Below are 27,187 nucleotides of genomic sequence, written 5' to 3' on the forward strand. Positions count from 1 at the left end.
CCATCGACACCTGGGAGTCCCTGGCTAAAGACCGCCTTAAGCGGAGGAAGTGCATCTGGGAGGGCGCTGAGCACCTCGAGTCTCGTCGCCGAGAGCATGCAGAAACCAAGCGCAGGCAGCGGAAAGAGCGTGCGGCAAACCAGTCCCACCCACCCCTTCCCTCAAAGACTATCTGTCCCACCTGTGACAGGGACTGTGGTTCTCATATTGGACTGTTCAGCCACCTGAGGACTCATTTTGAGAGTGGAAGCAAGTCTTCCTTGATTCCGAGGGACTGCCTATGCTGATCATCATCATCATCGACCTCAACTCCACTTTCCCGCCCGATCTCCATATCCCTTGATTCCCCTGGACTTCAAAAATTTGTCGATCTCACTCTTGAATATATTCAGAGAATCAGCACCCGCACCCCTCTGGGGCAGAGAATTCCAAATATTCACAACCCTCTGAGTGAAGAAATTCCTCCTCATCTCTATCTTAAGTGGTCTTATCCTGAGACTATGTCCCCTAGTTCTAGACACTCCAGCCAGGGGAAACAACCTCTCAGCATCTCCCCTGGCAATCCCCTGTCATCTGTCTCGATTTTTACTTCCACTGCCTTCGATGGATTTGAAACACTGATTCGCTAGGCCCTGTTTTACATTCTTGCACAAAGTCCAAATTACCCCCATTGACCTTTCTGCAGGGTATTTTTTCCCCCTCTAATATGTCAGTGGCTAATAATGGTTATGTAGAAAGTGCACTTTGTAGTAGTTCTGTTTTAAGGGTATTATTTCTGGACCCTGCTTGTTCCACCTTCAAGCCCTTTATCAATATAGTAGGCACGCACTTCCTGTCCGCCATATTGGGGGCTTAGTGATCCCGTGAGAAATGGGCCTAATTTATTGGCCGACGACTCTCTATTGCACCACCAGGCTCTCTTCACACTCCCGTTCTTAACCATCCTGTCAGCTGTGGCTGAGTGGATCATATTCTCAACTCTGGTTGTGGGCTCAAGTCTCTTGCCACCAGGGACTTGAGCTCAAAAAATCTAAACTGTCACTCCAGTGCAGTGCTGAGGGAGTGCTGCACTGTCAGAGGTGCTGTCTTTCTCATGAGACGTTAAACCGAGGCCCTGTCTGCTCTCTCAAGTGGACATAAAAGATCCCATGGCACTAGTTTGAAGAAGAGCAGGGGGAGGTTATCTGCGGTGTCCTGGCCAATATTTATCCCTCAATCAACATAACAAAAAAACAGATTATCTGGTCATGATCACGTTGCTATTTGTGGGAGCTTGCTGTGCGCAAAATTGGCTGCCGCGTTTCCCACATTACAACAAGGACTGCACTCCAAAAGTACTTCATTGGCTATGAAAGGCGCTATATAAATGCAAGTCTTTCTTTATCCGCTTGGGCTCCGTGAATGTGAGATTCAATCAGGGCCGAGTTATCTTGCAGTTTTCTCTGCGTGCTCGTACCTGGGTTCTGGCTTCATACGCAACCCCTGTAGCTACCAGAGGAGACTTGAGTTGTTTCAGTCTGGGCTGAATTCACACCCAGAGGTGCTAGATCACTGTCGCAGTACGGTTTCAGAAGACCTTTCAGCTTTGAGACGTGGGGCCATCGAAGTGTACAGCGCAGGAGTAGGCCACTTGGCCCATCATGCCAGAATTTTGCTGGAACAAGCCCGAACGAATCCCGTTGAGATACGCGTGTTCAAATAGAGATAATTGCTTAGTTCATTGGACCGATATATTGTGAGTAGGGTGGCCACACATCCGGCTTGAAACCAAACATTCTGGCTCCAGCGCTGACTGCCCAGGAATTCTGAATTGGAAGCCTGACAGCACAAGTCTAGTTCATGAATGCTATGTTTTTGCAAAAAAAAAAGGACTTATTTCATATTCACAAAAGCCGTTTTTTTTCCAAATGTGTCTCCCATCTGGTATTGGATTGTGCAAAAGGTTGGCAGCTGTTCATGTAAGGAACATTTGGAATCACACGCATTGATAATTTACATTAATGAATTTGTATAATGCATTCGAAAGAAAGACTTGGATTTATATAGCGCCTTTCATGACCACCAGATGTCTCAAAGCATTTTACAGCCAACTTGTCTGCCGCGTTTCCCACATTACAACAGTGACTGCACTCCCAGTCACTGTTGTAACGTCGGAAACATGGCAGGCAATTTGCGCACAGCAAGCTCCCACACAGCACTGTGATAATGACCTGATCATCTGTTTTTGTTATGTTGATTGAGGGATACATATTAGCCAGGACACTGGGGATAACTCCCCTGCTCTTAGTTTGAAATAGTGCCATGGGATCTTTTATGTCCACTTGAGAGAGCAGACGGGGCCTCAGTTTAACATTTCATCCAAAAGAAGGCACCTCCAACAGTGCAGCACTCCCTCAGTACTGCACTGTCAATCTAGATTATTTTGTGTTCAATTCCCTGGAGCAGGATTTGAACCTACAACATTCTGACTCAGAAGCCAGTGGACTACCCACTGAGCCACAGCTGACACTGAGGGATAGTATGAGTAGATAGGTAGATGGAGTTGAGACGGCTCAAAAACAGGTGAGGTGGTTGAGGTTAGTGACCTTTGTCAGTTGCTAATTTTGCTAATTATTCTAACATACATTAGCAGATCATCCTTGATGCAGATGGGTTTCCTGGAGTCTGCAGCATTGGTGTAACGTGTAAAATTCGGTGAATGTTTGGTGCGGAGGTATGGCGGGAGATCGTTGCGGAGGTATGGCGAGTGTTTTTGTGGCGGAGGAGCGGTGAGGGATCGGGGCGGAGGTGCAGCGAATGAGGGTGCGGGGCCCAGAAGAGCCGAGGGCCCAGGGGGCAGCACGTGCCAGCCCACACTGCGATATGTGTGCACACTAGGTCCGTGCAGCAGAGCAGGTCTCCAGTCGTCCTGGTTAACCCTTGCCACTGGATAAAGGCCTAGCTCTGTCAAACCCGTGTGGTGGCTGGTGTGCAACGGCCACCACACGTTAAAAAAAGTCCACGCACAGGCACCTTCCACCCTTCAGTTGGAGTTCAGGACTGGAACATCGGGTTCTTCATTGAAACATCTGTGAACTCTTGTGGAAGCAAGTCATCCTCGTTCGAGGGACCGCCTGTGATGATGATGAATGCATAGCTGCTTACTTGGAGCTGTGTTTATCCTGGCCTGCCTGTTTAAGCAACTCTTTAACAAAGTGATCTAAATAGGCTATGCTGAGGTCGAATAGAATCTAACTTTTGAAAGGAATTTGGGGTCAGCCGTGAAGTGCTGTCTTTAAATGAGACGTTAAACCGAGGCCCTGTTTTCCTGCTCGGGTAGACATAGAAGATCCAATGACACGATTTGATGAAGAGCAGTGGAGTTCTCCCCAGTGTCCTCACCAATAATTATCCCCAACCTACATCGAAAACAGATATTCCGGCCATTATCTCATTGCTGCTTGTGGGAGCTTGCTGTGTGCAAAAATGGCTGCTGCGTTTCCCTTGATTACAACAGTCCAAAAGCACTTAACTGGTTGTGGTGTATCCTGCGGTCATGAAAGTTGCTATATGCAAGTTCTTTGGGCTCAATTTTCCCCAGTTATCTGTGGCGTTTTTTTGGCGCGTGCCGCTTTTTTTTAGCATAAATGAAACTATCCAAGTTTCCCCAAAGTTTCTGCGCCAGCATAACTCAGTTAGTTACGGTTTTTTTAGGTTCGTATTTTTTTACCGTGATAGGGGGCGTAACCTGATGTCTGCGGCAGTTTTTCACATTTAAGCAAGTTTGGCCAACTTACATTTTTCCTCGGACGGCGTCTGTGACCACTCGCAAAAAACCTTCTGGACACTTAAGGAAAACCGGCGCACATTAAATAATCGGCACAGAAAGCCACTGTTTTTATGCAAAGTTTAGGAGGGAGTCAAGAAGATAAAGATCATGCACCATGAAGCTTAATTTTTTTCAAACTCATCAGGGAGAAAATGGAAGTTTAATGCACTCCTTTAATTTTAGATTTTTTTGCGTAGTGCCACGCCACCAGCGAACGTCTCCTCACCGGGCTCGAGGGTCGGAGCGTCAGCCGGCAGAATCGTTCCCTCGCCTGGACACAGGGGCTCGGGGCTCAGCTTCAAAAGAAGTCCGGGGGGGGGGTGCGGGGAGAGGTGGAGGGTGGAGTGGGGTGGAAGCCGAGCTGAAGGGATCAGAATCCTTACACTAAACAGCAGCTTCAAAAGAAGCCCCCCCGGGGAGGGGGTGGGGGGGTTAGACCCCGAGCCCCTGTGTCCGGGCGAGGGAGTGATTCTGCCGGCCGACCCTCGAGCCCGGTGAGGAGACGTTCGGTCAGTGGTGGGGTGGTACTTTGGAAAAAAAATCAAAAATTAAAGAATTGCATTAGACTTCGTTGCCCCAAATGTCTTCATTGAATGCCTAGCTTCCCGTTCCAGGCAAGCCAATTGTACATGCGCAGACCTGAGTGTGGTCAACGCTAGGGCGTCGAACTTGGGGGAGAGAGAGAAGAAAGAAGCTTTAAGTCCTTGTCCTGCTGTTTTGAGCTTCTTACAAAGCTACAATTTAATTATGGGGGCAATATTGTCAATGCCATGCCTCGTGCAAGCCTTCTGCATGATGGTGCTGTGGAGGAGACGATTGATTCGACGTCATCGCGTGAGGAACCTCAGAGCACGGGGCCATAAAATAATGGCCATAACTCTTGCAATGTGCAAAAAACGGCATTGGGGAAAATTGAGCCCTTTCTTTGTAATGTTTAAATAATAAATCCCTGTCTCGTGCCCTTGGTGGGTGTTATGTCTGTAATGTACCGATAATGACTCCACGAGGCAATGTGTTGTACTCAAACTGTAGTGACCTTGGCCCTTTATTCGTAACTCCAGAGTGAGTTAGCAGCATGGTGGCTCCCCTTTATACAGCCCTGTCACTGGGACAGGAAACCCCGGTCTCCACCAGTTGCACCCTCTAGTGGTGCCAGCATAGTATATACACAGTGTAAATCTTATTGATAGTACATCAGATAAACAAGTCTCTATCGTATGCAACTATGCAGTGACTACACAGAGAATATATCTATAGTCTGCATCTATAACAGTGGGCAAGTAAGCCGGACAGATTTTCGAATGATGGGGGAGTCAAGGGTTATGGAGATCGGACAGGAAAGTGGAGTTGAGGCCAAGATCAGATCAGCCATGATCTTATTGAATGGCAGAGCAGGCTCGAGGGGCAAAATGGTCTACTCCTGCTCATATTTCATATGTTCTTATATTTCTATTATCAAGGTCAGGGAGGAAAGCATGCTGGGGGAATCTCAGAGATGCAGTAAGTAAAAAAGGGGCAAGTCCAACCGCGGCAGCTACAGAGGAATCTCCCTGCTATCAGCCACTGGGAAAGTCATCGCTTGAGTCCTCCTCAACCATCATCTTCCCGTGGCCGAGGAGCTCCTCCCGGAGTCACAGTACGGATTTCGTCCCCAACGGGGCACAACGGACATGATTTTTGCAGCACGACATCTACAGGAAAAATGCAGGGAACAGCGCCAGCCCTTATACATGGCCTTCTTCGACCTTACAAAGGCCTTTGACACTGTCAACGCGAGAGTCTATGGAGTGTCCTCCTCCGTTTCGGATGCCCCCAAAAGTTCGGCACCATCCTTACCAATGGATCCATCACAGACCCAATCCACGTCCGGACCGGGGTCAAACAGGGCTGTGTCATCGCCCTAACCCTCTTCTCAATCTTTCTCGCTGCCATGCTCCACCTCACAGTCAACAAGCTCCCCGCTGGAGTGGAACTAAACTACAGAACCAGTAGGGACCTGTTCAACCTGCGCCGTCTCCAGGCCAGGTCCAAGACCACCCCAACCTCTGTCGTCGAGCTACAGTACGCGGACGACACCTGCGTCTTCGTACATACAGAGGCTGAACTCCAGGACATCGTCGACGTATTTACTGAGACATATGAAAGCATGGGCCTTACGTTAAACATCCGTAAGACAAAGGTCCTCCACCAGCCTGTCCTCACCACACAGCACTACCCCCCAGTCATCAAGATCCACAGCGCGGCCCTGGACACCGTGGACCACTTGCCATATCTTGGGAGCCTCCTATCAACAAGACCAGCCATCGACGATGAAATCCAACACCACTTCCAGTGCGCGAGTGCAGCCTTCGGCCGCCTGAGGAAAAGAGTGTTTGAAGACCAGGCCCTCAAAACTGCCATCAAGCTCATGGTCTACAGGGCTGTAGTAATACCCACCCTCCTGTATGGCTTACAGAGACATGGACCATGTACAGCAGACACCTCAAGACGCTGGAGAAATATCACCAACTATGTCTCCGCAAGATCCTACAAATCCCCTGGGAGGACAGGCGCACCAACATTAGCGTCCTCGTCGAAGTCAACATCCCCAGCATTGAAGCACTGACCACATTCGATCAGCTCTGCTGGGCAGGCCAGATAGTTCGCATGCCAGACACGAGACTCCCAAAGCAAGTGGTCTACTCGGAGTTCCTTCACGGCAAACGAGTCAAAGGTGGGCAGCGGAAACGTTACAAGGACACCCTCAAAGCCTTCCTGATCAAGTGCGACATCCCCACTGACACCTGGGAGTCCCTGGCCCAAGACCGCCCTCAGTGGAGGAAGTGCATCAGGGTGGGTGCTTAGCACCTCGAGTCTCATCGCCGAGAGCATGCAGAAATCAAGCGCAGGCAGCGGAAAGAGCGTGCGGCAAACCTGTCCCACCCACCCTTACCCTCAACAACTGTCTGTCCCATCTGTGACAGAGTCTGTGGTTCTCGTATTGGACTGTTCAGCCACCAAAGGACTCACTTCAGGAGTGGAAGCAAGTCTTTCCTCGATTCCAAGGGACTGCCTATGATGATGATGATCAAGGTCACTAGGAAATGATTGGCTGTCTTGCTCTCGAATTTGAAGTGAGACTTTTTAAGCATGATATGAAAAGTGTGTTGGGTGTTCAATAGATGCAAATTTTGGTTGTATATTTTCACCAATTTTAATCACTCCACTATTGGCAGCCATGCATTCAGCTGCCAAGGCCCTCAGTTCTGGAACTCCCTCCCTAAACCTCCCTCTCTTCCTTTAAGATGGTCCTTAAAACTGTTATGTCTCAAACAAAGCAACGTGACTGAGTACTGTAGACTTGAGTAAGTGTGACCTTAGTCTCTTTATTCTGACTCCAGAGTGCTGGTACAGCATGGGAGGCCTGCTTATATGCAGTGCTCCCAAGGGATGTTGGGTTCCCTTGGGACTCCAACAGATGCACCCTCTGGTGGCGGTAGAATGCGAGTTACAAGGTGTTGCATACATAACAAAAATTTACCTCTTTGACCAAGCGTTTTGGTCACCTGTCCTAATATCTCCTTTTGTGGCTCGGAGTCAAATTTTGTTTGCCAATCACTCCTGCCAAGCGCCTCGGGACGTTTTACTCCTTTGCAAATTGTTGTGTGGAGGGGCGGTTTGTACGATTGCAAATAATAAGCAACGTGTAATTTCTGCCGCAGGATCGTAATCGAAGTGGGCAACGGGCACTTTCTTCACGAGCAGACAAGTCCACACAGACAGAGATCCTCAGTCACGACGTGAGTAATTGTTTGTTTGTTGTCTCTACTTTCTTCCTTTACTGTTGTTTACATCATGCCTGGCCTATTTACGTGTGCTGCTTACTGCTTCCGTGCTGAAGTTTAATGGGGTATTCAGAAATAAAACCCGTCTTTCTGTTCTTCAGTGGTTCCAGCCTTTTGTTGCAGAATGAGATAATTACAGATCAGCGTATATAACAGCAAGACACTTGGCTCATTTAATTACTTGTTCTAACTAGCAGCCCCCATAAATTCTCTGGTATGACTTAAAAGGAAATTAAAATAAAGACGAATAAATATCTCGTCGCGTTAAAACCGCAGAGCGTAAAATGTCGAAACTCGACAAACTGAAACGAGAACGTTCTAAGTATCATCGTAAAATGGCAAAAGATAACTTTGCACCGGGCAACCCCTGCAGTGCAGGAGGCAACAGGGCCAATGCAGCGAATTGAAAGAGGGAGACAGGTGATAGCGTTGGCAAAAACGGTCTTCCTTGTCCCCCTCCGAAATAAAATTGATCGGGAGCATCGGATTGAATATCGGGTATGGATGTCTTGCCGGGGCTTAGCTTCGTCTCAACACAAAGACAATTGTTCACCGCTGAAGATAGCTGACCACTCCAGCAATTGAGTGCTGTTGCACTGCGGTGAGGGTCGTTCATCAAGCTAGGCTCGGTTATGAGGGGCAGACAATAAATCAAACTTCTGGAAACCCATCCATTTTTGAAGATATTTGTTGCTCTCAGTGGGTGCCTGTCTGCCAAACTGTGACTCGTCTCTCTCTCATTCCGTTATAAAAATGTTAATGGAAAAGCTCCATAGAGACAAAATAAAAAACCCATTGTCTTCGAATCGTAGTTGCTCAAAATAGTGTCTGAAGCATTGGCAATGTGCTGATTCACTCTTTGGGAAATGGCGTTGATGTGAAAAATATCTGTCATTAATTTGCCAAAAGGATATTGCTGTAAACCTCACCAGCTGTGTTTTGTTGTCTTAGATTCCGTGTCAGTCGAGTGTGTTTATTGCAGCTGCAACACAAATAACTCGTCTCCCAAGTCATGAGATACAATAGACATAGGAGCAGGAGTAGGTCACTCGGCCCTTCCAACCTGCTCGGCCATTCAATAAGATCATGGCTGATCTTCTATCTCAACTCCACCTTCCCGCACTATCCCCATATCCCTCGATTCCCTTCACGCCAAAACAAATCTATCAATCTATGTCTTGAATGTACTCAACCACTGAGCCTCCACAGCCCTCTGGGGTAGAGAATTTCAAAGATTCACTATCCTTTGAGTGAAGAAATTTCTCCTCATCTCAGTCCTATGTGGCCAACCCCTTAATCTTGGAATGCGGTCCTTAGTTCTGGACTCCCCAGCCAGGGGAGACATCCTCTCAGCATCTATCCCGTCAAGCCCCTTAAGAATTTTATTACATTTCGATGAGATCACCTCTCATTCTTCTAAACTCGAGGGAATCTAGGCCTCGTCTACTCAATATGTGCAACGCCCTATTATGTCAAGGTGACCCCACTGTCACTGCCTTGCAACACCCACTGAGAAAATAGCGATGTAAATCTGAGGTCGCTACACAGTTAATTACAATTAGAAGAGGAAATCTTAAAGGAACAACGTGTAGAGTATAAAACAAGAGAATGTTAGAAATACATAGTTGTGGTAAATGTCAATCTGAAAGTTAACCAATCTGTAGATGTGGAAGGGGCTCACTGTGTGTTCCTTCGACTTCCTGATTTTATTTAAGTTTTTTTTTAAATTGCCGATCCAATAACCATGCTGGCGGTTTTGAGGTGGAGAGGATTGTTTAAACACAGTTTTATAATTATACTTTTGAGTAAGCTCTGATTATTAACATTGCTAATTAAGCGGTGTGGAGAGCAAAATCTTTGTGGGGGCCGGTTCAAGATATTAGTGAAATATAATTGGATATAGCGCACGTGCGTAGTTTAAAATTCTGTGAAGCGTAACCAGAGCAGGTAAGGAAAAGTTTCCAATTTTGAATTTGTGCAAAACTTCAGACTGTGCATTGGGATATCAGTCGGACTGTATGTTGCGTAGATTGTGTGAAGTACAGCAAATAAGGACTCCAGTGATTGGTGAAACAGCATCAGAAACAAGCAGTACTGACCGAATGAGAGGAGTAATATTGATTGGAGTGGCTATAAACCGTGGAATAGTATCGAGTTTCAAGAAGCTGAGTGAATTTTAATAAGCTAAAGTTTCAGCAATATTCAGCTCACCATTTTAGTTTTAAGGTACTCGAGGGAGCTGAACAGCACGCCTTGCTTCTCTCCAGCATTGGGTGGGGGAAAAGGCTTGGATCATGATTCCTGGCAAGTGCTCGGATGTAAAATGTGAAAAGCTGTGAAATGAAACTCCACAGACCATTGACTGGCACCGCAGTTCTGCTTGCAGAGAGTATTGTTTTCAAACTGTGAAAAAATTGGTTAAAAACGTATGATAGCAAAAAATAATTCAACTCACATCTGCCGTGCTAGAGGTTTATGCATTATTTTTCGGTAAGTATCAATTATCATTAAGGGAGGGATGATATGACTCTCCCTACCCCCATTGGCAGCAAATTAATTGCCAAACTGGGCACTCTAGTAGCATTAGAATGGAGGCCTGAAGTGTTTGCAAAAATGAATAACTTTTAATTAAATATTTTTGTTCGTATTCTTAAATTGGGAGTGGCACCTTGGGCAGAACGTATCTTCCTAAACAACACTCCTGTTACTCTCACCTGTTAGATTTGCAGCCACAAAGACTCTAGCTGCATTAATACAATGGGAGTTTAATTGATATTTCCAGTTTACTCGATGTACAAATGAGTCACGTGAAACGGGAGATTAATGCCAGCTGAACAAATGAGCTCTGCCTACAGAGCAAGGAACAAAGCCTTCGGCCTAGACGTATGGGCGTGCAAGGGGCGCAGGGATTGATCCCCTGCGCCTGAGTCCTGAGCTTCGAGGTGCCCACACTACTGAGCCTTGGCTCGCATTTCCAGCGAGCTGCTGAGCTGTGGAGGGCAGTGGACAGCTCACTGGCGGACCTTTTTGGAGAACGGATCGCTGCTGGCATTGCAGGGTCCCTCGAGAAAGTGAGGGATGGGGTGAGATGGAATCGGGAGGGAGTGGTGGCGATTGAGCGGCGGGGGGGCGGGGGGGGGTGGGGGGGAATCTTCCTCCCTTGGGGGCATAGATACAGAATAAGGGGCCGCCCATTTAAAACGGAAAGGAGGAGGCATTTCTCCTTCTTAGAGGGTCCTGAATCTGTGGAATTCTCTACCCCAGAGAACTGTGGGAGGCTGGATCATTGAACATATTTGTGGAGAGAGACAGATTTCTGAACGATAAGGGAGCCAAGAGTTTTGGAGAGCGGGCAGGGAAAGTGGAGCTGAGACCAGTTTCAGATCACCCATCATCTTATTGAATGGCGGAACAGGCTCAAGGGCCCAAATGACCAACTCCTGCTCCTATTTCTTATATTTTTATGGTTTCATCCGACACTTTTTCAAGGCAACAATAACAACAACAACTTTATCGAGCAACTTTAATATAGCAAAACATCCCAAGGCGGTTCGCAGGAGTGTCATAAGACAATAAGCCAGATGGCCTACTCTTGCTCCTAATTCTTATGTTCTTAAGTTCTTATATGTTCTCCACATTCAGCTAAGTATTTTATAACCAGTTCCCTTGCTGGTTGCAGCCTAGCCAGCAGCCCCTTTAAGGACCGACTGTTAAGCCGCACATAGACCTGGTTTTCTTAGTGCACCCGCGTGCAGCGTGAAGTATTTATTCCAGACACTTCCAGGCCTAGGATTCTTTTCTCCAAACCAGGTGGCCGAGGAATGAAATCGAAGCAATGTTTGTGGCTTTGAAGCGCCAGATTGCCGAGGAAGCCCTTCTGTTGCCACGTTGCTATCTCTGGAGCCCCACAGGCATTTTTTCTGAGAGGAATTTGACTCCTTTCCGCCCCCCCGTCCCAACTTTGGGGGAGTGGGACCAGCTGAAGTGCTCTTGCAGAGAGCCGGCACGGGTTCGATGGGCCGAATGGCCTCCTTCTGTGCTGTAACCGTTCTATGATTCATTATAGATGAAATTAGGCAAATGTACCAAGAGCAGACCTGGGAGAGGGAGCGGGCGAGGAATAGTTCTTGGAGGGGGAAGAGAGCAAGGAGTAAGTTTGATGCTGAGAAGGAGGATGCAGATTAAAGGCAAGGTGAAGAAACACAGAAATATAGAAACATAGAAAATAGGTGCAGGAGTAGGCCATTCGGCCCTTCGAGCCTGCACCACCATTCAATATAATCATGGCTGATCATGCAACTTCAGTACCCCATTCCTGCTTTCTCTCCATACTCCTTGATCCCTTTAGCCGTAAAGGTCACATCTAACTCCCTTTTGAATATATCTAACGCACTGGCCTCAACAACTTTCTGTGGTAGAGAATTCCACAGGTTCACAATTCTCTGAGTGAAGAAGTTTCTCATCATCTCGGTCCTAAATGGCTTACCCCTTATCCTTAGACTCTGTCCCCTGGTTCTGGACTTCCCCAACATCAGGAACATTCTTCCTGCATCTAACCTGTCCAGTCCCGTCAGAATTTTATATGTTTCTCTGAGATCCCCTCCCATTCTTCTAAACTCCAGTGAATATAAGCCTAGTCGATCCAGTCTTTCTTCATCGGTCAGTCCTGCCATCCCGGGAATCAGTCTGGTGAACCTTCACTGCACTCCCTCAATAACAAGCATGTCCTTCCTCAGATACTGGAAACACTTTTGTGCTTCCAAATACGATCTCAACACAAGAGATGTACAAAAAAATCTTGTAACTGTTCCATAAAAAAAAAATCCTTGTGGCTTACTCTTGCCTCCCGTCCCTGACATCGCCCGCGATTCCATGGGCCAGACTTTCAGCTTCATTGTCGGCGATTTTCTCGGTGGTGCAGTTGGTTTTCCGCCCGGCGAGAGTTTCCATGTACGTTTTTCAACGTTATCGCCCACATCTGAAGTCGCCCACCGGCACCAAACCGCCGGCGTGCAACGCCGGAACAACCACCAGGGCGAAGTTTGGCCTCAACCGCCGATGTCCAGATCGCCGAGAGACCCGCCCTGTAAACACTGCTTAAGCAGGGCGGTAAGGGGCGGTGGGGGGGGGGGGGGGGGGGTGGATCCTGCAAAGAAAGGTACGTTAAAGGTTCTTCAATTATATTTTAAAACATTTTAACATGGCGATTAGGGTTAAAACTGTCTTGGGAATGCTTTGTACGTTCTTATTTTAGTTTTATAATGAATATTTTTTTTTAAGTTTTCCTCCTCTCGCTAGGCCCAACCGCAGCCTCAGACTAAATTTTACTAGTGACCGTCCATTCCAGCAACCATCGCCCATGTTGCTAACTTTGCACTTACCCACCGAGAAAACTGCCGACAATGAGTGTGCAACGCCGGATTAGTTTCACTTTGAGCATTAAAATGGAAATTCTCGCCGGCTTTTTTCGCCGAGGGTTAGCGGTGCTTCTCAGCTGGCCATCGGGCATTGCGGGTCTTAAGGGAAAGCTGGCCCTATGAGTGTTCTGCGCGGTGCGACTGACTATGTTGTGTCAGTTATGTTGCTTTTGGCCGGCGGCCCAAACTGCGGAGGCGAAAGCAGCTGGAGGAGCCGCACATGGCGCGGGTAATGGCGGCGGCCACTCTGACTTCTCTCACCACCCCTCGAGAAGCCAAAATGGAGCAGGGCCCCAGCGTCCCTCATCCTCTCCCTCATCATACCTCGGATCTCCCACCACCTCTCCTGAAGGCGCTGACAAGTGCCGAACCTACGGCTCACACCCTACCGCGCAGGCAACTAGGCCCATACAGCAGAGCCTGGTCTCCAGTCGTCTCGGACCACGCCCCCCCCCCCCCCCCTTGCCGACGGACCAAGACCTTGCTCTGCTAAGCCCGTGTGGTAGCTGGTGTGCAATGGCCACCCCACATTAAAATAACTCACGCACTGGCATCTTCCACCCATCTACGTTGGTTAACAAATGAGCCAGCACTTCTTCCAACGAAACATTGGTAAACAAAGAAAGACCTGCATTTATATAGCGCCTTTCACAACCACTGGAAGTCTCAATGCGCTTTACAGCCAATTAAGTACTTTTTGAAATGTAATGTGGGAAACGCGGCAACCAGTTTGCGCACAAGCAAACTCCAACAAACAGCAATGTGATATAGAACAGATAATCCGTTTTTTTGTTATGTTGATTGAGGGATAACTATTGGCCAGGACACCAGGGTAACTCCCCTGCTCTTCTTCGAAATAGTTCCATGGGACCTTTTATGTCCACTTGAGAGAGCAGACGGGTCCTCAGTTTAATGTCTCATCCGAAAGACGGCACCTCCGACAGTGCAGCGCTCCCTCAGCACTGCACTGCAGTGTCAGCCTAGATTTATGTTCTCAAGTCCCTGGAGGAGCACTTGAACCCACAACCTTCTGACTCAGAATCGAGTTGACAGAGTAAACAGAGTTGACATTTCTGGTCTTTCGGTAGGAAATGGAGTTAAATGTTTAAAATTATATAATTATAGAAATAGACAGCCGAGAAGGAAGCCATTCAGTCCATCTGTCGACAAAGAGCTATCCAGCCTAATCCCACTTTCCAGCTCTTGGTCCGTAGCCCTGTGGGTTTTGGCGCTTTACGTGCACATCCAAGTACATTCTAAATGCGATGAGGGTTTCTGCCTCTGCCACCCGTTGACATTTTATTACCGTTTATGACCAGTTTGGGTGGTCAATGTGTAGAAATTTATGCTATAATAAAATGTATTATTTATTTATGCAACGAATAGGCCATGCTGCATGAATAAAAGGTCAATCTTTGCGAAGTTTATTCTCGGTTTCAAAACTCTGCATAACTCTGGAGCTGCTGAAAACGGCTCTTTGTTTTAATGTGCAGCCTGAATTGGCAGAGAGGTTTACTGGACACAGTTGGGCAATGATGTGGTAACAAGCTAGGCTTGTGGCATTTGTAGTCAGCAGATTGATTGTCAGACATATTACTCATCAGATGGTACGCTCCACAATAAAGGCGTGATTTAGATCTGAAGTGCCCGTCAATAAATGTTCCCATAGATCTGATGTTGTAATTATAGAGCCGCTCTTTAAGGCTCGCTATTAATTCCAGCTGCTGTAGAATATGGTCGGATCAATCAGAAAACAATTTCAGATTTCTTGGCTTCCATTTTCTTGCCTTTATCAAATATTGTCCTTTGAACTGTAGGATATATCAGCTGTAAACAAAACCAGTTGCTCTTTGGCTGGCTATGTTATGCAGAGAGAGTACAGAAGCTGGGATTGTTCTCCTGGGAGCAGAAAAGGTGAAGGAAAAATGATGAGAAAAGCCCAGGGAGCTGCAGGAGGCTCAGTCATCGACTGTATTCAAGACGGAGAGCAATAGATTTTTTGATGCTAAGGGAATCAAGGGATATGGGAATAGTGCAGGAAGGTGGAGTTGGGGTCAAAGATCAGCCATGATCTCATTGAATGGCAGAGCAGGCTCGAAGAGCAGCATGGCCTACTCCTGCTCCTGTGTCTTTTGTTCTTATTAAGGGTTTTGATAAAGTATAGAAGGAGGAACGGTTTCCACAGGCAGGAGTGTCAGTTACCAGAGGACACAGATATTAAGGTAATAGGCAAAAGAACCATAGGAGAGATAAGAATTTATTTTTTAAATAGCGGGTTATGATCTGGATTGCAGTGCACTGAAAGGGCGGTGGAAGCAGATCCGATGGTAAGTTTCAAAAGGGAATTAGATATATACTGGGAGAGGAAGCATTTGCAGGGCTGTGAGGAAAGAGCAGGGGAGTGGGACTAATTTGATAGATCTTTCAAAGATTTGGTACAGGCACGATGGGCCGAATGACACCCTTCTGTGCTGCACGATGCAATGATTCTATAAAGGTTTGACAGCAAAGTTTATCACTTGTATGTTCATGACAAAGCATTACTGTTGTGTGCCAGACATGATGATATTTGACAAGTTGTGGATGGCTCGAGGACACAGGTTAACTTCCATCGTCACTGCCTGGGCAGTGTGATGGTGGAGTAGGCCACCCCCCTGTTGTAGAATCCACCTGATTATTATTCCATTGGAGTTAAAGTTTATTGTCAGCTGTGGCTCAGTGGGTAACACACATACACTCTAGGTCAGAAGGTTGTGGGTTCCAATCCCAGTGCAGAGGTTTGAGCATAAAAAGCTAGGCTGACACTCCAATGCAGTGCTGAGGGAGTGTTGTGCTGTTGGTAGGTGCCGTCTTTCAGATGAGATGTTAAACCAAGGTCCCGGTTGGACGTCAAAGATCACATGCCACCATTTTGCAGAAGAGCAGGGGAGTTGTCCCCGGCATCCTGGCCAATAATTATCCCTCAATCAAGATCATAACAAACAGATTATCAGATCATTATCACATTGCTACTTGTGGGAGCTTGCTGTGCACAAATTGACTGCCAGCTTTCGTACATTACAACAGTGCCGACACTTCAAAGTGCATAAAGGCGCTGTAAAAAGAGCTCTGGGATGTCCGGTGGTCTTGAAAGGCGCTCTACAAATGCAATTATGTGGAACTCCTTCACGACAAACGAGCCCCAGGTAGGCAGAGGAAACCTTACAAGGACACCCTTAAAGACTCCCTGATAAAGTACGACATCACCACTGACACCTGGGAGTCCCTGGCCGAAGACCGCCCTAAGTGGAGAAAGTGCATCCGGGAGGGCGTTGAGCACCTCGAGTCTCAACGCTGGGAGCGTGAAGAGGTCAGGAGCGTGCGGTAAACCAGTCCCACTCACCCCTTCCCCCGACGAATGCCTGTCCCACCTATGTGGCTCTCGTGTTGGACTGTTCAGCCACCAAAGAACTCACTTCAGGAGTGGAAGCAAGTCTTCCTCGATTCCGAGGGACTGCCTATGATGATGATGATGAGTTTTCCATTCTGCCAGATTACAGGCAGTGAAGACAAACATTTGTTTTTTTGGTGCCCAGTTTTATTCCTCCGACAATAACTGCAAAACATCAAACATTCAGCTCAGTTAACTCTCACGCTATTAAATTACGCATGCCCCATATTTTCCAAAGGCCATTCTTGGAAGATGGCAAAACAACAACACCAACTTGCATTTATATAGCACCCGAAATGTAGTAAAATGCCCCAAGGCGCTTCACAGGAACGTAAGCAGACCAAAGATATTTGACACCAAGCAAAAGGAGACTTTAGGACAGGTATCCAAAAGCTTGGTCAAAGCGAAAGGTTTTAAGGAAAGAAAGACTTGGATTTATATAGCCCCATTCATGACCAGCGGATGTCTCAAAGCACGTTACGCTTTAAGGAGCGTCTTAAGGAAGGAGTGAGAGGCAGAGAGGTAAGACTGTAAATTAGATACATCTCCATAAGGGTATTAACTCCAATGGCAACATTTTTATTCAGTTGGCAGATTGCTTTTCGGGCAAGAGCATTCCAGATTTCCACTACTTTGTGTGAAAGCCAGGATTAGCATTTAAATCGACTATTTTTTATTGTTTATTGTTCAGCCCATGAGATAACGCCCACTATGAACCAATTTATGAAGAACTGCCTTGGGCATAACACAACATGCTGAATATTTAAACCATTATAGTGAGTCTCCGCACTAAATCAGCTATTGTACTTGGAGGGGATGCTGATGTGGGAATTGTCACAGTGCTGTAGTCGAGGGTCATTCCTTTGAAGCTGGGCAGGTTCTTTTGAAGTGTATTGCTGAGGAAGAACAGAGGCAGCTCCACAGTTCTGTACCTGACCGGGGAAACACGCCAATGCTTGGCCCCAACACGAGAGAGCAGAAGTTCTGAACGTTACCACTGCTTCACACTCTCTGGCAACATTCCTGCGTGCGCCATTTTTACTTAGATATTAACCCATTAATTTTCCATGGGGCAATTGCTGCATAAAAGTTACACTCACAGGAATGTAATATGAGCACATTAAACGTTTGTACTTCACCAATCAGAAGTTCCACCTTTGTGTATCCAAAACATTAAAAGTGTTCCAAAGGAACATGGGAATTGGAACTACTCGAGCCTGTTCTGCCATTCAGTGCTGATCTGTATCTTAAATCCATCTACCGGCCTTGGTTCTATACACTTATGTTCTATTCCCGATGTTGGAAAATCCAGAACCAGGGGACACAGTCTAAGGATTAGGGGTAGGCCATTTAGGACTGAGATGAGGAGAAACTTCTTCACTCAGAGAGTTGTTAACCTGTGGAATTCCCTGTCGCAGAGAGTTATTGATGCCAGTTCATTGGATATATTCAAGAGGGAGTTAGATATGTCCCTTACTGCTAAGGGGATCATGGGATATGGAGAGAAATCAGGAAAGGGGTACTGAGGGAATGATCAGCCATGATCTTATTGAATGATGGTGCAGGCTCGAAGGGCCGAATGGCCTACTCCTGCACCTATTTTCTATGTTTCTGTGTTAATACCCTTGCCTTCAGTTTTTAAATTTTTAATTGACCCCCAGCCTCAAAAGCTTTTTTCGAGAAAGAAAAACTTGGATTTATATAGCGCCTTTCACGACCACCGGACATCCCAAAGTGCTTTATAGCCAATGAAGTACTTTAGGAGTGTAGTCACTGTTGTAATGTGGGAAACGCGGCAGCCAATTTGCACACAGCAAGTTCCCACAAACAACAATGTGATACAGACCAGATAATCTGGGGTTTTAGTTTGTTATGTTGATTGAGGGATAAAAATTGGCCAGGACACCGGGAATAACTGTTGTCCTTCGAAAGCATGTCATGGAATCTTTTACATCCACCTGAGAAGGTCGACAGAGCCTCAATTTAACATCTCATCCAAAAGACAGCACCTGTGACAGTGCAGCACTCCCTCAGCACTGCACTGGGAGTGTCAGCCTGGATCTTTTTGCTCTCAAGTTCCTCGAGTGGGACTTGAACCCATAACTTTTTGACTCAGAGGCAAGAGTGCTACCCACTGAGCCACAACTGACACAAGAGAGAGTTCCATATTTCCAATTGAGTTCCAATTGAGTTCTGCGTGAAGCCGCAGAAGTCACATCCCTTACCTGAGCAGAGCACAACATTTGCAACAACAATAACCTCCTTCTGAAAATCCTGTGCTAAATCACAAGTTTCCTAGCATTTCCAATGCCACCACTGAACTGGGAACTCATGGCTTTTTATACACCAGGCGCTACTTTCAGACTAATATCTACAGATGGGCGGTGTGAAACTTTGTCAGAGTACGCCCCCGTGAAGCATTTGGGGACATTTTCCGACGTTAAAGTTGCTATATAAATGCAAGGTGTTATTGCTATTGTGGGTCAACGAGGTCTCCGCAAGCTCCTGCAAATCCCCTGGGAGGACAGACACACAAACATTAGTGCCCGCGATCAGGCCAACATCCCCAGCATCGAAGCACTGACCACACTTGACCAGCTCTGTTGGGCAGGCCACATTGTCCGCATGCCTGACACAGGACTCCCAAAGCAAGCACTCTACTTGGAACTCCTTCACGGCAAGCGAGCCCCAGGTGGGCAGAGAAAACGTTTCAAGGACACCCTCAAAGCCTCCCTGATAAAATGCAACAGCCCCACTGACACCTGGGAGTCCCTGGCCAAAGGCCGCCCTAAATGGAGAAAGAGCATCCGGGAGGGCGCTGAGTACTTCGAGTCTCGTCGCCGAGAGCGTGCAGAAATCAAGCGCAGGCAGCGGAAGGAGCGTGCGGAAAACCAGACTCCCCACCCACCCTTTCCTCCAACCACTGTCTGTCCCACCTGTGACAGAGGCTGTAATTCCCATATTGGACAGTTTAGTCACCTGAGAACTCACTTTTAGAGTGAAAGCAATTCTTCCTCGATTTCGAGGGACTGTCCATGACGATGACGATGGGCCGTGGTGACCTGATGTGCATTGCAAGCCAAGTATTTCTTCTGAGCAGGAGCAGGTCTGGAGATGCGAGTAAATTTTCATATTCGCAGAGAGTAGTATTGGACCTTGAAAGAAGAAAGAAAGACTTGCATTTATTATAGCACCTTTCATGACCACATGACGTCCCAAAGCGCTTTACACCCAAGTGCAGTCACTTTTGTCAGCCATGATCTTATTGAATGGCGGAGCAGGCTCGAGGGACCAAATGGCCTACTCCTGCTCCTATTTCTTATGTAATGCAGGAAACGCGGCAGCCAATTTGCGCACAGCAAGCTCCCACAAACAGCAATGTGGTTATGACTAGATAATCTGTTTTTTTGTTATGTAGATTGAGGGATGAATATTGGCCAGGACACCAGGGATAACTCCCTTGCTCCTCTTCTAAATAGTGACATGGGATCTTTTACGTCCACCTGAGAGGGCAGACAGGGCCTCGGTTTAACTTCTCATCTGAAAGACAGTGCAGTGCTCACTCGGTGCTGTGCTCAAGTGTCAGCCTAGATTTTTGTGCTCGAGTCTCTAGAATGGGACTTAAATCCAGAGGTGAGAGTGCTACCTACTGACAGTTGACACTGAGGACTTTTTAACCCTTGGTTAGCTCTGGATCGTTTTACAGCAGAAGTTATGAAACTGAAATGGTGTCGGAGAATATCCTTCAGGTGTTCCTGGAACGCTAGCCTAAATTTGATTCTTTTAAAATTCATTCTCCGGACAGGGGGCTTGTCGCTGGCAAGGCCAGCATTTATTGCCCATTCCTAGTTGCCCTTGTGAGGGTGGTGGTGAAGTTCTTGAACCGCTGCAGTCCATGTGGTGAAGGTGCTCCCACAGCGCTGTTCGGGAGGGAGTTCCAGGATTTTGACCCAATGATAATGAAGGAACGGCCGATATATGTCCATGTCGGGAATGTGTGTGACTTGGAGGGGAACTTGGAGGTGGTGGTATTCCCTTACGCCTGCTGCCCTTGTCCTTCGAGGTGGTAGAGGTCACAGGTTTGGGAGGTGCTACCTGTCATGTTCATAACAACGTAATGTAACTGAGTACCTTAGACGTGAATAAGCGTGACCTTAGATCCTTTATTCTCACTCCAGAGTGCTGGTGCAGCATGGGAGGTCTGCTTATATAAAGTGCTCCCAAGGGATGCTGGGATCTCTTGGGACTCCAATAGGTACGCCCTCTTGTGGCGGTATAATACTGGTTACATCGGGTTGCATACATAACACTACCAAAGAAGGCTTGGCGAATCAGGTTATTTCACAGGCAAATTGTATGATGAATTGTTGCAAAGGTGAAGTCATTTGGCCATCACTACATAGACAGTTGTGTAATTGGCCTATTACGTTCAGTGAAAATATTCCTACAGTGACAGCTATTATAACATATTTATATCCCTGATTGGAAATGAATGCATGTCTTTTATAGAGTCACAATGTCACATGCCAAATCATTTCAAATGAGTCCACTTTATAGAGATTCTTGTTTTTTCCTGAGTTTGTCCAAGTTGTGAATTGCATTGTTTATTGTTGTTTATATAACTGTATGAACCAAAAAAACATCCAATCATTAAATTCTGTGGTTGGAGTTGTTCAATACTCAATTACTTGGATCACTTTGGTTGTCATGACATTTTTTTCCTTTTGGGAGTTCTGAGGGAAACCGATTTTCCTCCGACTCTGATTACTTATGCGAAGCCAGCCATGGTTATCTACAGAAAAGTCAGGGGGCAAAGGTTATACCGTAATTGTGGGGGTGAAATTCTTCTTAGATGGTAGCAAAGCGGCAGCCAGTTTGACATTTCGCCCGATTCGCTATCATCCGTTTTGCCTGACTGCCCAAGACAGATTTCACCCCCTTGTGTCCACAGCTACCCAGCAAGACAAAATGATCATGGGCAGTTTAGATGGTCTTCTGGGCAGAGTACTGAAACCAGAGGAATATGAAACAGAGTAAAAGTAATTGAACTAATTAAATGGTCAGAAAAATAAGTAATGTAATAAGTGATTTTATCATTGGCGACTTCGTTCACTTGTAGGACCATTCTGTTATGTATGCAAACCTCACCAATGTGTAAGACTTGCCTCCAGGAGGCACACCTGTGGGAGACCTAAGGGTCACCTGTGCACCCTGGGCAATCAGGTCTCAAAGGCAATCCACCATGCTGCTTCCTCACTTTGGAGTTACATTAAAGAGACCAAGGTCACAATGGTTTGAGATTACAACACAGTCTTGTGGAATTATTCTGAACATAATACATTGTGTGGTAATTATCTCTTTAAATGAGTCCAATAAAATATACTCAGGTTTTTTAAAATATTCTCGGGGGACATATCTTAATTCAATAACTAAAAAAAAAATCACAATACTACAAATTATTTAATTGATATAATTCTACTTCTGGTTTATTCAAAAGTGAAAGAAAAATGGAGACAATATAAGCCTAGAAATGACTGGTAACAAAGTTAGCAAATTAATTCTTATCATGCTTGCATGAGAGTCCTTGATTCTCTATCTAATGAAGGTGTTCACCTGGTTAAAACTAATGTATTAAAGAACAACTTGAATTTATATAGCGCCTTTCATGTCCTCAAGATGTCCTAAAGCACTTTACAACCAATCAAGTACTTTTGCAGTGTAGTCACTGTTGTAATGTTAGAAACGAGGCAGCTATTTTGTGCACAACAAGTTGCCACAAACAGCAATGTGATAAATTACCAGATCATCTTTCTTACATGTTGGTTGAGGGATACATTTTGGCCAGGACACCGGGGATAACTCCCCTGCTCTTTTTTGATTTGTGCCATGGGATCTTTTACATCCACATGAGAGAGCAAAAAAGGTCTCGATCAAACGTCCCATCCAAAAGACAGCACTTCCGATAGTGCAGCTCTCCCTCAGAAGTGCACTGGGAGTGTCAGCTGAGATTATGTGCTCAAGTCTCTGGAGTGGGACTCAAACAGAAAGATATGTTGATGGGGTTAGATGAAGAAGGGTGGGGGGATGCTGGCGTGGAGCATAAACACCGGTACGGACCTGTTGGGCCGAATGGCCTGTCTCTGTGCTGTAGATATTTGGTAGTACGATGTAATACTACGTAATCTTCTGATGAGGAGGACCTGGGTGCAGTGTTGCAAACCTTTCAGTGATCTCATTAGATCAGGAAACGTTTGTACAAAGCCACACTCACTTTCATCCTCCTGTGTCTCTCATCACTTTGCCTTCACTACCCTACTCCTTACACCAACTTACCTTGCACCACCACCCATCCCGCTCTCTCTAGCTACATTATCACATCCTCATCTCACTCGCCACCCCTCAAACTCACCCTCATCATAGTGCATTCATACCTACCAACAACACACAAGGGTTGGCACTTGCGTGTTTTATCCAATGTCCATTTAAAGTTTCTGTTAATGTGCTGTCAAACATTTTCAACACTTGCCTTCTTGGACAGGTTTGTGTGCACCTTTGGAAGTTGTCTAGTGAGTTGCAGTGAATGGTGAGACCAAACGGTACCACCTGCAATGATGATGAGTGTGAAAGGAATGGCTTGAGCATTGCAGGGTTGCTTTATGGTGTTGGTGTGGGGTGGTGTCAATCTGGCGCATCATGTGGCAGTCAGGGTGCACAGCATCAAGTGCAATAAATCTGGCCATGATGAGGCCATCCTTGGCCTCCCGGGCAACAACGTGTTCAGGTGCTGATAACCTGTGTCCTGTGTAGCATCAGGAGATTGTGGAGAAGGTTGGCATTATTGGTGCTGCTGGTGTGCCTGGTAATGCTGGTGTTGGGGCTGATCACGGTCAGATTCTGAGGACCAAGGTGAGACAGTATATAGCGCACCTATGTTAATGGAATAGACATGGTGAAGTTAAGATGACAGAAGCAATCTGTCAATGGTGAGAGAGGTTGTCCCAATGAGGTGAAACTGGATAGAGAATTTGCTCCATACACTTGCAGCGTGCATGAAGCTCAATCTGTGTTCCAAATGCAGTTAGCAATAGCTTATGTGTTTGAAAAGTGAACAGCTGTGGGATGGGAGCTTTAAAGCACATTTCAAGCTGTCACATAATCAGCTGATTCCATGGCCATTCAACTCCCACCTCAGGTTAACAGGCGAGGTCCACGACCAGCGTGGCCCCCATGGGCAAGCAGTTAAAGTGAAAAGGTAAGGTTAAAAGCATTATTAAGGGTCTGTCAACAAGCTTTAATTGGATCGCCCGCCTCTGCGCTTCAGGTCTGATCCGAGATCATTGGGAAAGGCGGGAAGACAGCAGGTTCCTGACCCGCCGTCAAAAAAAATTAATTTCCCACCCGACGCGCCACCGATCCCGCCCGCTGACCCCTCGGAAAATTCTAGCCAATGTACCTGAGCCACGGCTGACACAGTTTGTTAAACTCTGTGCAAAGGAATTTCATAAATTTATGCCATGCCTTCTTCCACTGATGTTGAACAGTAATTTCTAGACGATGGTGACGAGTAGAACTAATTTCTATTTCTGACAATAAATTGTGCTCAATTATAATCTTTATCACTGCAAATAAAGAAGTACATTGAGAGTGTCATTAACCGAGCAGTGTGTGTTTTCCTTTAGCAGCGACTTAAGGTTAAAATTGCTACATGATTACATAGAATATAATTAGAAAAGAAAATCTGTCTGCCTGTTTGAAGACTGTCTCCAAATATGTATGGAATTAATATAACAAAGCCTTCTAGGCTGTTTCATATTATGCAGAGATTAGTTCTACAATTGCGCTTTTAAATAGACTGTGATGGTGAAAGCGTGTAGTGGATTAGTCGTTACTCTCGGTTCAGTTAGCCAGATTTGTGAAATCAAAAGATTGTGTTATTCCCTCCTTCCGGGAATCGTCAACGATGACTGAGAAATTTGATGAAAGTGAAGAGATAGCGGCTGAACCACTTTAGACACGCTTTGGTGCCAAAATGAAAGAGGAACTTATGATGTACCGGCTTTATTCATCCAGCAATTAATCTGAACCCAAAGGACTGTTGAGGCCTGCGACTGATTTGCTGCTGTTCACTCACAAGCACTGCCTCGGGCTCGCTGTCAAGTGCGTTGTCGTGTGTGAGTGGATGTGTTTTGGGAAAATGGCTGTTTGTTTCTCCGCAGTGACAGAAAGATTTTGGACAGTCCAAAGGAGAGAGCAGCGTGAGGCGGCCCGGCCCAGAAACCGGTGTGGTCCTGGCCTGCAAGACCATCAGCAGGCCGGGGCCATTGGAGGGAGCAGCGCGTGTTGCTGCAGGAGGGCGACGGCTACGAAGCCAGGTCGCTGATTGCAGTGCGGGCAGGCACAGCAGGAGGGGCGAAGGAGCGGCGAGAGTCCGTAGAGGGAAGTGACTGGGGCCCATGAGAGACGTGAAATTGGGGCCCAGAAGAGGCGAGGGCTCAGGGGCAGCACGGGCCAGCCCACACTGCGATGTGTGTGCGCGCTCAGTCTGTGCAGCGGAGCTGGTTTCCAGTTAGTCTTGGCTAATCCTTGCCACTGGACCAAGACCTCGCTCTGTCAAGCCCGTGTGGTGGCTGGTGTGCAACGGCCACCCCACGTTAAAGAAATCCAAGCACAGGCATCTTCCACCCTTCAGGATGTAGTTCGGGATCTGGAATATTAAGTGCTTCATTGAAACACCTGTGAACTCATCTCTTTTTGGCGTGGAAGCAAGTCACCCTCGCTTCGAGGGACTGCTTATGATGATGATGATGGGACAGTCCCAGAAGTTTAAATGATGAGGTTTACACCAGTTGAATCGCAGCAAAGAGACAGACAATGGCCTGGAATTTGCAGTCGGGGTGAGGGTGAGCTGCCAGTGTTCGCTGTCATTCTGTTTTTGAAACTGACCGTAGCTTTGGGGTTTGGCGCCTGCGCATGCAGAAATCCTGAAGTTGCGGTCTGTCATGACAGCTTTGAAACAGGCTGCGCTGTGTCCCCCAAGACCCCCTCCCCGCTCCACACAGAGCCGGCAATCTGTGTAATCGCTCAAATCAGCGAAACTGACGAAAACTTCCACAGTAAGATCGCTGTAAAATTCCCCACTAAGAGTTAGACCCAAAGGGATTAGGCATAACTTGAAAAAGATCTAGGAGCAGGGTGTCAGCTGTGGCTCAATGGGCAGCACACTTGCCCCAGTACTCAGAAGGTTGTGGGTTTAAATCCCATTCCAGTGACTTGAGCACATAAATCTAGGCTGACACTCCAGGGGAGTGCTGCACTGTCGGAGGTGCCGTCTTTTGGATGATGCCTTAAACCCCAGTCCAGTCTGCCCTCTCAAGTGAACGTAAAAGATCCCAATGTACTGTTTTGAATAAGAGCAGTGGGGTTATCCCAGTGTCCTGGCCAATATTTATCCCTCAATCAACATAACAAAAAAAACAGATTATCTGGTCATTATCACATTGCTGTTTGTGGGAGCTTGCTGTGCACAAATTGGCTGCTGCGTTTCCCACATTACAACTACACTTCTAAATGTACTTCAATGGCTGTAAAGCGCTTTGAGACATATGGTGGTTGTGAACGGCGCTGCATAAATGCAAGTCTTACTTTCTTTAAGAATCAATGAAATCGCTCAATTAACTATCTCCATGAAGAGACTTTGCGGGGCATCTAGATGGCTGAGTTAAGGTGGGCTGATTAATAAATAGTTGTAATTATTTTGTGATCTTGTGAAATATGAACGCAGAGGCTAAACGAGTCCAGATTATTTAAGAAACTGGAGGCATGGGAAACGAGACAACTGTTTTTAAGTCAAATTGGAAAATTGATTCTATTATCTGAATAAATGCAAAAAAATAATACAATAATACTTTTCCTTAACTTCCTGAGATTGTGTTCTTGAATTCAGTTAGGTCCGTATTAGTCATGATCTAACGCTGCCAGTTTTCATAATGCAGTTTGATGTGATGTCTAGTTCCATTTTCTGTAAAATGCATATATAAGAAGATAGTGGGGGGACACGCAGTGATAAGAAAGGAATGATGAAGGACTCGATGGCTATCCCTGCATACTTAACACCATTTACATTCAGCAAACCAATAATGCCCACTATAAATAACCATGCCTGCAATTGAATAATCTGTCGCATAGCTCAATGGATTTTATGTCTTGTTTTGCAGGGTAGTTCGCTGTATTTTCACACATAGAATACTATATTGTTAGTTATTCTTGAGTACACACATCCTGGTACCAAGGACGAGGAATTTAAGTTGTGCGGAGAGACTGGAGGAGATGGCGTTGTTCTCCTTGGAGCAGAGAAGTTTAAGGGGGGATTTAATTGGGGTGTTCAAATGGAGAAGGGGTTTCGTTAGAGTAAATAGTGAGAAATCGTTTCCACTGGGGCGGGAGGGGCGGTAACCAGAGGATACAGATTTAAGGTAATCGGCGAAAGGATCTGAGGCGAGATGAGGAGAATGTTTTTTTTGACGCAGCAAGTGGTTATAATCTGGAATGCGATAAAGGCCAAGATTCCATTGACCTTCCTGATCACTTGCTGTATCTGCATAGTAACCTTTTGTCTTTCATGCACCAGGACCCCCAGGTCCCGCTGTACTGCAGCACTTGCAATTTTTCTCCATTTTATTAATAACTTGCTCTTCGATTTTTTTTTCTG

General features: G+C 46.4%; 1 protein-coding gene across 1 annotated transcript in view; it reads left to right on the forward strand.

Moving 5' to 3' along the window:
• ccser1 (coiled-coil serine-rich protein 1) overlaps window positions 1–27,187 on the forward strand; it is a 1,720,263-nt gene that overhangs the window by 1,107,424 nt on the left and 585,652 nt on the right. Inside the window, exon 9 of the mRNA XM_070866097.1 lies at window positions 7,510–7,587. Within this exon, the coding sequence (XP_070722198.1) occupies window positions 7,510–7,587 (78 nt within the window). The remainder of the gene's footprint in view (window positions 1–7,509; window positions 7,588–27,187) is intronic.

This window comes from Pristiophorus japonicus, chromosome 2, assembly GCF_044704955.1.
Source record: "Pristiophorus japonicus isolate sPriJap1 chromosome 2, sPriJap1.hap1, whole genome shotgun sequence".
Lineage (NCBI taxonomy): Eukaryota > Metazoa > Chordata > Chondrichthyes > Pristiophoridae > Pristiophorus > Pristiophorus japonicus.